Source organism: Cariama cristata, unplaced genomic scaffold, assembly GCF_000690535.1.
Source record: "Cariama cristata isolate BGI_N322 unplaced genomic scaffold, ASM69053v1 scaffold15064, whole genome shotgun sequence".
Classification (NCBI taxonomy): Eukaryota; Metazoa; Chordata; class Aves; order Cariamiformes; family Cariamidae; genus Cariama; species Cariama cristata.
This window is the reverse complement of record NW_009613602.1, coordinates 1-12,251: the sequence shown is the minus strand read 5'-3', so window position 1 is coordinate 12,251 and position 12,251 is coordinate 1. Positions and strand designations below refer to the sequence as shown.

General features: G+C 46.2%; 1 protein-coding gene across 1 annotated transcript; it reads left to right on the top strand.

Moving 5' to 3' along the window:
- Positions 1–641: 641 nt before the first annotated feature.
- On the top strand, positions 642–11,301 carry POLR1E (polymerase (RNA) I polypeptide E, 53kDa; the record flags this gene model as incomplete). Its single annotated transcript, XM_009699093.1, has 9 exons — positions 642–718; positions 3,463–3,548; positions 4,302–4,357; positions 4,752–4,896; positions 6,681–6,788; positions 7,276–7,372; positions 8,164–8,297; positions 9,467–9,548; positions 11,170–11,301. Coding segments are annotated over 9 exons (917 nt in total), but the record flags the coding sequence as incomplete, so codon positions are not given.
- Between the last annotated feature and the right edge of the window lie 950 nt (positions 11,302–12,251).

Here is a 12,251-nt window from a genome sequence, read left to right as displayed (position 1 = left end):
AAATGGCTTATTAAAAACGGCATTGTAAACTGAGTTTCCCTTACTTGTAGTGGTGGCTCTGTCCAGTGTCTGCCTTTGACCCAGGCTAAGTAAGGTTTGTCCTGGCTGTAAGGTTTCTCCTGGCTGGAAGCTTAGAGAAGCTTTGAGCAACTGTGTTAAGGATCTTAAACCACTGGAAATAGTATCTTATATTGACTGACAGAGGGGCCTGATCTCTATTCACTAGTAACTTTGAGTAAACCCAGTTTCTTTCACAAACTTGCTTCTGGATCAAAGTACGGTGGTCAACACAGCGAGGCATTTTAACGGTGGTAACATCCAAGTTTGCTACACTGATAAACTCTGAATTTTAATTATAAATCCCCTGATTTCTTTGCAATGCTTCCTCATCTTCTGACCCAGTGAAAACTGAGGTAGAATTATGTATTGTGTAGTTTCAGCTTCAAGAAATGCTGTCTATCTCTTAAAGATTTTTGACCTGATGCAAAATGTACCCCAAATGGGTAAACTGAGGTTTGCCTACACGTGACTAGTGTCCAGTGCCTGGGAACGTAGAGCTTTGTGGCACAAGGGAAAATAAAGTGGATGCAGAGAAGATTATTCACAGCTGAGTATTCAAGTAATTTTTCTTTGTTTTTCAGGTCTCAGAAACTGAAAGACTTTCATATGTGGGGAATAACTTCGGCAGTGGAGTTATGACATGTAACTCCCTATGCAGGTATGGGTTGCTGGCAAAATGGAGGCAGGAGTGTGGAGGTGGAAGCAAAAGAATTGCTCAGACACAAAGTTCCTGGTAGCCTTTCTTAAAGCTGGCTCAGAAATTCCCATGGAGGCCGTGATTTGGCTCAAGAGGGTTTTGACAGGAGAATCTGGCATCTGGCAGCTGTATTGTTTGTCCCTTTGGAAGTTGTGATGTGACGTGCAAATAGAGTGTATTTGAAAAGGTCTTGTGAAGGAAAGGGTGAGGAGATGATTTGGTGTAGCTGAAACCTAGGAATAACAGCTTTGTTATTTAGAAACTAAGAAATTAAGATTAAGAAATCGGCAAGATCATCTTTTGCTGCCCAGGAAACCCCCAAGTCATTAGTCACTGTTTAACTTCAGGGCACAGCATGATGCTGCTATGTGAACTAATAAGCTGTCTGTGCCATGCGCTATGAAAGGAAGCGTTGGTGAAATCACCAGCCTTTACATGTCCTGTTTTAAGAATGTGACCTTTGTGGCATTGGGACAGAACCCATTGGCCTCCTAAGAAGTATTCTGTATGTGAGATCTTTTTTGTTCTCTAATAGAAGAACCACCAAATGGGTGGAGAGGCAATGTGGAATAATGTTGCCTTGTTATACCCAAAGGTGTTTCTTTTCTCCTTTGACATGTATTACTGCTCCTACTAGCCTACAAAACACTTAAATGCGTGCAATGTGCTTGTCAGGCTTTTGGTACCGAGTGCTCTGCTCTGTAGATCCACCTCAGTTGCCCCGCATGGTTTGCTTACATAGCTCATCTCTTCCCTAGTTGGACTGTACTGACGTGATCGTGTCTGACTAGTTAAAGTACAGGTGGGGTGAAGAGCAGAGTTGTGTAAAACTGTTAGGAAGAGGAGGTCCTTTCAGATGTAGAGCCCTGGTGGTCCTATATTCTGAATAAGGCTTGAAATTAGGAAGCATTTCTTCTCAGAGAGGGTGGTCAAACCCTGGAACAGGCTTCCTAGGGAGGTGTTCAATGCCCCAGGCCTGTCAGTGTTTGAGGCGTTTGGACAATGTGCTTAATAACATGCTGTAACTTTTGGTCAGCCCTGAAGTGATCAGGCAGTTGGGCTGGATGAACATTGTCAGTCCCTTCCAACTGAAATAGTCTACTCCATAATTCTGTAAAGGGAACTGGTTTCACCTCTGCAACTAGTCTGTCAAAACATGCCAATGTTTTTCTTGGTTCTTCTGTCTCAGAAGTGGAACCAGGACAGCTGGACTTTCAGATATAATAGTCTTCAGTTTAAGGTGATGAAAAAAAGCAGCAAGGGGCTTTTTCTTCTTGAGTTTGGAGAGATAAAATTTAGTTTAATGAATATGTATGATACAGGTATCAATGCAGTATTAATTCTAGGCAGATTTAGCGCTCTTATCTCTGAACACTGACTAAGAAATGGTTTTAGTGGCTTAAGTGGTTCTTGCCTGCACCTCTGGAGATCCTGAGCTATGGAAACTAACAAGGCAGGCTAACTGCTGATGTGTGTTCAGCTTCAAGTATTAGTTTTGAATTAGGTATGCACATGCCACAGGATTTCCAGAGATGCAGGCAAGAATCAATTAAGTAATTTCTTGCTTTTCTTTCAGGTTTTACCACCCCATCCTTCTGTCCCTTTCCTCCCACATCTGCTTCAGCCGCCTGCATGAGGATTTCCTCTAGTGGATCCATTCCCATAGCTCTTAGCAGCTGGCAGCCTAAAAACTGTGCAGTCGCAGCGGCTAGTGTGGGTAAAACAGGGAGCAGAAACCACCTCTGAGCAAACAGCACAGTGTATTCTGAGTGGAAAGTCAATGAGTCTGCCAGACTTCTGGGGTTCCTGGGACAGCAGGAACTGCCCAGACATCCTTTCTGGCCAGTGACGTGCTGTGATTCCCACTGTACTTGGGCAGCTCCTCTGAGAGCAGTTGCATAGTGAGTGTTGCTTCTACTGTGGCAGGCAGCCTGTTCTGCAAGTGGGTTTTGTCTTCAGAACGTGTGTCCTAAGTGTTAGGAAGATGTGTTATGGAGCAGACCAAGTTCAGACACTAGTTAGAAGGGATCACATGGAATGAACTCTTCTGGCTGGATAAGAAACTGGTGCGGTTGATACCCTGATCAGCTTCAGCTAAGGATGACATACAGCCTATTCCTCGTGTGTCATGAGACATTTCATGATGTCAAAACATTTGGACCTGCCCCTCTGAAATATGCGATGAAAAGGAATTTACCTGAGAGAAATTAACCTGATTTAGAGAAAGCAAAGTCACATTTCTGAGAAGCTCTGGGGACTTAAAGTGACTTGTACTAACCAGAGAACCAGCCACAGGGAACCCAAGTTTTAAAAAAACACAGGAAGCTGCATAGAAGCACCGAGAAACCAAAGATCCTGGCCCATCAAAAAGACAAAAGAGAATAGCAGCTAGCACTCCAGCACCTCGACTTCATCTGTGCATTTTGGAGCTAATTTAGTTGTCTTAAGACTTTTACATAGAGCAACAAATCTTTATATTTTTTAATATATATGTCCACACACACGTGTGTGTATACATACATATATGTGCATGCCTTGGAGGTAACTGATTTTATTGCAACTTGCTGGATGTGCTTGGAAAGCTTGTATTTGCAAGGCAGAAGAATTGGGAGAGGGTAGGGAATACACATAGCTGCACCATATAGTTGAAAACATCACTTCCACTGGACTGTCTCTCACTGATCACTTGCCTCTGTTCTTCCCAGGTATTTTGTTGGTGTGTTAAACAAGGACTCTGGGCAAATGGAAGTCTATAATGCTGAAATATTCAACATGCAGCCCTTGCTGTCAGGTAGGAAGATACTCTCTTCAACCCCAGCACCAGAGCCAGAGCATGCTAGACCTATGTATGCATTCAGCTATTGACTGCCTGGTTGCTGACAGCAGTGCTCTCTGTTGTCTCCCTGGCTGCTTGCTCCTCCTTGTTTCTGCCTTATTCCCTCAGCATGGAGGAAGGAGGATACATTAGGCTCCTGAGGCACTGCATGATGTGAAAAACAGAGGGAGAAGGAAGCAAGATGAAGTTTAAGGTGGAGGTTAAGCAGAGAGCGTTATGGGTGGGAGGGTGGAAGTGCTGGAGTCAGTGACAGAGTGGTCACTGTTCAGAATAAGTGCAGCCTTGTCTAAGTATGGTCTGCTGAGGGAAGCCTAGAAATTGTCAGGTCAAGGGACTGGATCACAGAAAAAGAAAACCAGCTTTTTTTTCAGCAAAACTGCTTTTGGTTACTGAACCCAGGAGGATAACCCAAAGAATTCGATCTCTTGGGAGCTTATTTTTTTCCCTCTGCAGCCGGATCTGGGTATTGTTGCAATCCATGCGTTAACACTTGTAGGCTTTGTAGCAAAAATTGGCCTGCCTTTCCTTTTTTGTTCTAGGTACATATGCTCATACTCAACATGTTCTTTAATTGACGAAGTCCTAGAGAAGAGATGTTGAAGTGGTGTGCCAGGTCTTTCAGTAACGGATTAGAACTAAAGGGGTGCCAAATACGTGTGCTGTCCTGGCTGCTGCAAGCCAAGCACACTAACTTTTGTTCTCTTACAGATAACTTAATACCTGATGACACGAAGGATTATCAGAATAAATCCTACAGGGAGAAGGTAAAGTTGAAACCCCATATCATGATCTACTGTGATTATCCAGCTAACAGTAGCAGATGATACTTGTCTGAGACTGTGATATTTGGTTTACTGCAGGGTAAACCTGTGCAGGTTCGGCAGTCTCTGTGCCTTGGGGGTCTATAAGACAGCGGATTATTAGTACCTAACTTAGCATTTTTTTCATAATTATTTTAGGCTTGATTACAGTCCCAGTTACGTCCTGCCCCCTTGGAGATCAGTGCTTGTTGCGTGGTTGGACTGTGCACAGTGAAATGTTTGAAGTTTTCTTAGAGAATGTGAATGTGGAGCAAGTAGTGGTTAGCTGAGTTTTCCTCTTAGGTGCAAAGTGTCTTCAGTTCAGCAGTGTGCTTTACTTTGCGTCTCTCTTGCACAGATGGATTTGTGCATTGAGGCCTTTGGTACCAGCAAGCAGAAGCGAGCTCTGAATTCTCGGCGAATGAATGCAGTGGGCAATGACATTCTGAATACAGCTGTGACAAAAGCAGCAGCAAACATTATAGATGCAAAGGGAGTAACAGGTAAGACTATTGTCTTGGCGTTTAATGAAAGCAGTCAGAAGTGCCTTTTTCTGCCTATTCCTTGCCAAGTATGGTGGGAAGAAGAAAGGGGTTTTCTTTGAGTGACCAAGGAAGCAGTTGGTCTAACAACTGAGAAGGGTGTATGTGGAGGAATTCACAGATCTTTCTGGTGGAAAAGGAACTGCTTCCTTCTGATCCTGCTAGACTTAGCATGGGAGTTACCTGAATGAGGAAAGGTCCCTGTGGCATCAGTGTCTGTCCTTGCCCATTGTTCGGAGCTCTTCTGAGGATCCCTGGATATCAGTTTGCTGGGATAAAGGCACTATTTTCACCTTGTCTAAAGTGAGATGCTGAACCTTCATTAAGGTGAAGTATACCCTGGCTTCACAGTGACATGTCTATGGAAAATGGTCTGTGCTCTAAACCAGGTCACAACCCCATCAAGTGCCATCCCCAGTGCTGTTGTGAGCCAGGCTGATGGATTTAGGCTTCTGCTGTGGAGGAGTCTGCAGCAAAAAGGAGTCTGCCATGGCCTTGGTTATTGTCACTACTACGGAAAATGTTCAGTCTCCAAAGCGTCAGACTGTGGGCTTGTTTCAAGGAGAGTTCATAACCCTGCTACTGAGTGCTGGTGAGGCTGCATCTGTATTATGTCATCCAGCCTGTGCCACCCCCCTGCGCCCTGGCCATGATCAAAATGACAGAGGAACCATGGCAGGACAAGAAGAACAGGCAGGGGCCTGGAGCACACAGCTGACAAGGAGAGGCAGAGGGAGCTGGGCTTGGTTAGTCTGGCAAAGAGGAGGCCAAGGAGGATCTAACAGCAGCCCACAGCTACCTGAGGGCAGTCAGAGCCAAACCCTTCTCAGCAGTGCCAGGCAGTACAACAAGGGTCCACAGCACAAGTTGCAGTGGTCCCTGGGCCTTGGGAGGTCCACGTGGGAGACTGGTGGAACCTTCTTGCCTTGGAGGGTTGTGCAGCCCTGGGACAGGTCACAGAGAGGTGCGGAGTCACCATCCTTGGGGATTTCCAAGCTTTGGCAGGGCAAAGCCAGGGCTGTCCTGTTCTAGTGCTGTAGACAGTCCTACTCTGAGCAGGAGGTTGGATAGGAAACCCCCAGATCTCCTTTCCAGCAGTACTTCTGGGATTCTGAGTTTCATTGACTGTGAATGGGAGAGATGTCAGTTGACTATAGAACACGTCAGCTTTCATCCCTTCTGTTCCAGGTTGGATATTGACACTGCTCTCAGAGCCCCTTTATGCCAAATGGATGTCCAGTGGAACCCAGGGTGCCAAAACCATGTTCTGCCCACCCTGCAGGCAAGAGGTGTAGCAGCCATAGCCAGTTTGTCTTGGTGCTCTTCTTTCCTAGATTTTTTTCTAGTCTGAGGTGGCTTTTCTAAATTTTAAGGAGCAGAAAGTTCTTGGTAGAAGTGATGACATCAGTCTAAAACCCAGCATGCTGAATACCTGGCAGGCATATCAGAAGCTCTCAGCCTTTCTGTGCTTACTGGAATGCTTTCTGTACAGTCAGCACCTACGTGTGGCAATAACGAAACAAAACAGGGAAGAGCCATAGCCTTTTCCTTACTACTATTCCAGGTGAGATAAACTGAACTAGAGTTTTAAACTTTAAAACTCCAACTGTGACTAAACTGATGTAGACCTAAGAACCACCATTGAGTAGGCTTGTGTTTAAAGGAAGGATTGGGGTTGTGGTCATGTTCTCTGTGTTTTGTTTGCATGGTTCAAATACTGTCTTCTTTCCTGCTTCCCTCCAAAGCTTTGATCCAGGATGTGGCCCAAGATGATGTACAGAACATCTCCATCTTCCTCCCGCCGTGTAATGAAGATGCTGACAAACCAGAAAATGTTTACAAGTTTGAGGACAGTATCTTTTTCTATGGCAGAGTGGTTTCCCACACCTGTAGGCCTCAATGTCGGTGGTCTGGCACGTGGGAGTGAATGCTGCTGGGCATGTGAATGAGCCAAGCCTTCTCCCCTCACAAGCCAAAAGCTGAAAGCAAGGACATGGCTGTGTTGAGGTGTCTGGACCTGCAAGTCGCATACCTTGCCTCTGTCCTGCAGAGAGCAGGATGTTGTGCCTCCCTGTTGCCAGCAGTTCAACTGAGAATAGTAATGAGGTCACCCATGTGGGAAAAGTGACTTGTGGTCAAGCCACAAGCCTTTAGAGGCCTTTGTTATTGGCCAGCTTGCAAGTCTTATGGTTACCTCTTGAATATTTATAATTTCCTTCCCTCCTTCTGTGCTCCACACCTCCTAACATGAGAGTGGATAGAGCTTTTCTCACTGTGGGCTGTTCAGACTAGAAGGGAGAGCAAAGGCATACTTGTTTCTTTTCTTTAAAATCCTTCCAGTTCTGTCCCCAGCAGAGTATGAAGCATTGCAGGTTCCAGCAGCAATCTTTGTTAACATCACTCCGGAAGAAATTACCAAGAAAACAGAAGATAAAAGGTAATGCTGCTGCAAACAGCTTTGTAATAGTTGAGGCGGGCCCTGTGAAACTGTAGTTTTTTCTGTGGGGCAGGATGACTACTGCTGCCAGCTCCACTGTACCCAGGCTGATCTTTTCAGTGCAGAGGGAAGACACTTGATCCAAGCATGGCTGAGCAACACCTACCTTGGGAAATGTGGGGTATAGTTATATACAGGTGAGGAGGTTTTGTGCATGGCAGCATGGCTGCTGCCCTTTAGGGGACTGATTGCAGAGGAAGAGAGTGGAGAAATCCAAAGAAGGGTCTGAAGGCAGGTACCTATAAGATGGACCACAGAACTGTGCTGAGCATGATAAGTTAGTGCCTGGGCACTGTCCCAGCCAAGTACTGGCTTGCTATGGAGCTTACTGTCTCTTGGCAAGCTGACATGGATGTACACTTAGAGCTGTACAGCCCTTGTGCTCAGGGGCTGAAGTGAGCAGGAAAAGCACAAAGTGCCCCTTGCTCCCTGTGCTTGCTGTCTGCCTGTGCCAACGTAGAAGTGTGTCTGTGTGCCACATTGAGATCTTTCGGTTTCTGCAGTGCAGGAACCTTCTTAGTAGCTGCACACTGAAAGGGGCTGGCTGAACGTGGTGGGCATTGACAGGAAAGTGTGCTCATAAAGTAGCCTCCTGGGCTATCCTTTATAGGTGTCCAGGGAACTCTTCTCAAACAGCTGAGCATTGAAGTTACAGGTGTGTCCTGTCCTCCCCATGGTGTGAACTGGTTCCTAGTTCTTTTAGCCTCATGCTCCCCCTCTCTCTCCTTCAGCCATTGCTCCTATGTCTTAGAGGAGTTGAAGTTCCTGCCTGCCGATGAGAAGAGCAGAGATCACAAAGCCCGATGCCTCTGGTTCCTGGACACCCTTATTAAGTTCAGCTACCTGAAAGTGATCAAGAAGAAGCGTAAGAGTGTTTTGCTCCTCCACTTTCAAGCTACCTGCTGAGACTTGTTCTATAATTACTGCAGTAGGAAACAGTAAAGCTGCCAAGAATGAACTGTGTGATGAAACAACTGCAGCAGTTGCTTTCAGCCTGTTTCGTGCTGAGATTGAGGATCTCCATGTTATTGAGGGTTGTAGATCTGTGTCTGCTGGGAGATGTATGCCTAACAGTTTTCAATCCCTTTATAACTGCAGTGCATGAGGGTGGCACTGTGAGATCCTTTTGGTAGGAGACAGGGTAGCTTAGATTGGAAATTTTGGGATTCTTTCTAGTTTATTGGTAGTTCTGTACTTATGAATGTGTTTTATATTTTCACACTTCAGTCCTAAGCCAAGAGGCTGGAAACTATTGGCTCTTTCCTTCATCCAGCCTCCATATTCCAGGTGCAAGTACAGTACGCAATACATCCTTTATTATCTCTTTTTGTACTTCTGAGAATATCTTCATTGTCCTTTGCTTATTAGCTCAATGTGTGGATCACAGTGATCATACCTGTGTTGTATTCAGGATCTTGCTTTTAAAATGGCAGGAACTGCTGTTCTCAAAAGCATTGTACAACATATTTTGGTTGAGATTTTCAAGACTTGCCATCTTCCATAGAACTTGTGTATCTGAGTCTCTTTGTCAGTGATGAAAATGTCGTTGTTAGCATTTTCAATGGCAGTGGGATGATAGAGGAGGAAATGGCAAACCTGGCTGTAGGTATCCTCCCGCATTGCTGGAGGCACAGGATTCACCCCGTAGGACTTAGTCTAGGAAGATGTGGAAATGACTAGTCTCGTGCTAGTAGGAATTTGTTAGTGTGGTTTCAATTTTAATAATATTTTGTGACAGGACCATCTATTGAAAGGCAGGAATCTATTAAAAGAAATATATGCCTAGGCACACATGAATGCATTGTGTAGTATTGAAGTGGGAGATCCCATTTGTAAAGAAGAGCTGTTAGGAGCCTCTTTCAGACCTGAAAAACGATGACACCTAGAAATCAAATGCCCAGGTTCCTTTTAGATTCTCTGTGTTCCTGGGAAGAGGCAATAACTGTCATGGTAATGCATGCTATTATGATGGCTGGAGGTGGGCAGTACTAGTGTATGTTTTTCATTCCACTGCAAAACCTCTTTCTGTCCTAGATCCAATGGGTCCTGAATGCCCACACGTTATTAGCAGGAAACTCATGAAGAATTTCACTTCGCTGACCTACAACAATGGCAGGTAAGGAACTATGTTTGCTTTGGTCTTCTTGAGGCGGAGATACAGCAGAGTTCACCCTGAAGGGCCATAGGCACTTTATCAGGAAACCTCCTACCAAAATGGAAGAGAGCAGTAGCTTCTCTTGCTTCAATCCCAACCCTGTAGATCATTGGGTTGTGGCTGGTAATAGTCCATTTTAGACAGTGCAGGTCTAAAACGTGCCTGGGGAAAGCAGGGTCATGTGTGCAAAAGCCAGCCTACACCTGTGGGTTTAGCTAGCGTGACCAAGTGTGGTGCCCAGTCATCTGCCTGGCCATTTCTGGATGCAGGATGGCAGAATGGGTCGTTGCTTTGCAGCTGACTCTTGACTGTGCAGCTGAACAGGCAGCTGTCCACATGTATGTTTTCACTGTGAACCAAGCTAACTGACAGGTGGATGCATCAGTTCTTCCACCATCCCAGAGTGGGTCAGGACAGAGGTAGTGCAGTGGCTAAATAACGGTGCTTTTTTTACACTTACATAGTTTAATTAGTGTGACAGGGCTGCTTTTACATGAGCCTAGGCATGGCTTGACTGACTTGGATTCTCCATTGAAACCTACACAGACAAAACTGTGTAAAGATTTGCACTGGTTAACTCGCCCTGGACTGAGAGCCACGCCATTGCACCCTATGGATACAGCCCAAAGAGTTCTGCCTAAGCTTTGCCCAGGCATTGCCCCACCAGCAGTGACAAAGTTTGATATAGTAAGGTACAGTCTGGTCCTGCCGTGGAGGTCAGCAAGGAGAAGCCACCACTGGAGCAGAGGCTGGGAAGCTCCCACAAGGTCCTGCTTTCCAGCAGTGTCGGAGCCCCTTATGTGGTGCTGAGCGCTGTCTCACTGCAGGGAGGGCTTTGGGCAGCTGTTGGAAGCTGCTTTTAGCCAGATGGCCCTTGGCTGCAGACTTCAGATGGATGTCACTTACAACGAAGCGGTTATAAATCTGGATAAACATTTTCAGCAATCCTGTCGAGTGGAAGCCCCAAAATACAGGCAAGAGTGAATAGCATCCTCTTGCCAGAGTCCCTTCCCCACACTTGTGGAGCCCGCAGCCTCTCTGCATAGAAAGGGCGTAATGCTGATGTTCAGCTATTGCACAGCTGCTCTGCCACTGTTAATCTGACAGGGGCAGAGAATTTGAGTCCAAATGGGTCAGCTTTTGTCTGAAGGCTCAAACCAGTGACAAGCAGTCAAATACTCTCAGAGGATTGCCAGGCAGGGATCTGCTTTGTATTGTGTATTTGAGGTGCTGTTAGAAATTACACTGAGTGCCCTCACAACAGCTTCCCTTTGCTTTCATCTTGCAAGGGACCAGCATGCTAAAGAGACTGAATTGTAATTAGTTGGTGGTTTTGTCAAGGCTGCATAGCAATAAACAACCTGAGTGACCTGCACTTCTGAACAGAAACGGGCACGTGAGGAAGACAAAGCCTGTTAGGCCCTTGTGATCAAAAGTCTGTGTTGCTTTGAGCTCTTCTTTGGTGTCTAGGAAAAGTCAGTCATGTCTAACTGGGGCTGCAGTTCTGTCTGCACCTCTTGGGGGTTGTGTTTTGGGTTCACTGACAGTCCACATCTCATGTTTTCTCCCTCTTACCATACAGTGTCCAGAATTTGATCTCTGCGTCAATGAAGGCTAAAATCACAGCGTATGTCATTGCATTGGCTCTGCACATTAACAACTTCCAAACAGACCTCACCATCCTGCAGAATGACCTGAAGCTCCAAGAAAGCAGGTGGGTTGTTGTGTTTATTCATGCCTGCTGAGATATGCTGTCATCATCCTACAAAGAGCCCCTGAGAAGAGAGCTCTGTAGCCTCTCTGCCAGCTGGGTAGTGCAGTAATACCTGCTAGTGAGTTGTTTTGTTGTAATTGGACTCTGCCTTTTATCAGTGTGTTGAAGCTTTATTCTGAAGCCCTGGTGCTCATAAAGGAGGGTGGTTATACGTTTCAAACTTGGGAAGGACACTTGCTACAAAGAGGTCCTCATGTACATCAAGAGGCTCTTCAGCTGTTCTGCAGGGAAGGAAACAGAGACAGGCAGCATTGAAATAGCCGGCTGAGGCAGATTCCGGAGCAAGACTTATCCACTGCCACCCAGCTCTGTTTCTTGCCTGACAAATCACATTGCTCTTCACTTTCCTGTCCTCTGTGCCCCTTCTTTCTGCGGAGCTCCCGTCCCTCTTAGGTACCAGTCTGGGTATAAGTAGTGCAGGTTTGCAGCTGACTGCAACAGGAAAACTAGAAACAAGTTTGGTTTTTTTCCTCACAGTCACACTGTGAGCATGTAGTTCGTGTTTACATGGAGGAATCCCAGGGCCCTGAAGTTTACCCACTCTGGACTTGGCACTGAGGAGATTGTTTCTGTTTCTGAAATACTAATGAACTTGGGGACTTTTCAGCAAAGCATCAGAGGGAGAGGTTGTAGTCAGAACTGCTGCCCATAGTATTTGAAAGAAGGATTTGCCAAGTCAGGGTTAGTGAAGGCGAATGGGTGGAAAACAGCGTGCAGCATAAGCTTGAGCCCTTGCAGTGTTAGCTGCGGGGGCAGTTGCTCCCTAGACGTCAGCGTCCGTGGCGTACCGGCCGGTGGGTGCAATGCCTGCTTTGCCCAGCAGGTGTCAGGCGGAGCCCGCGGCCCCGGCTGCGGGCGCCGTGCTGCTGACGGCTGCGCTGTGCTCTCGC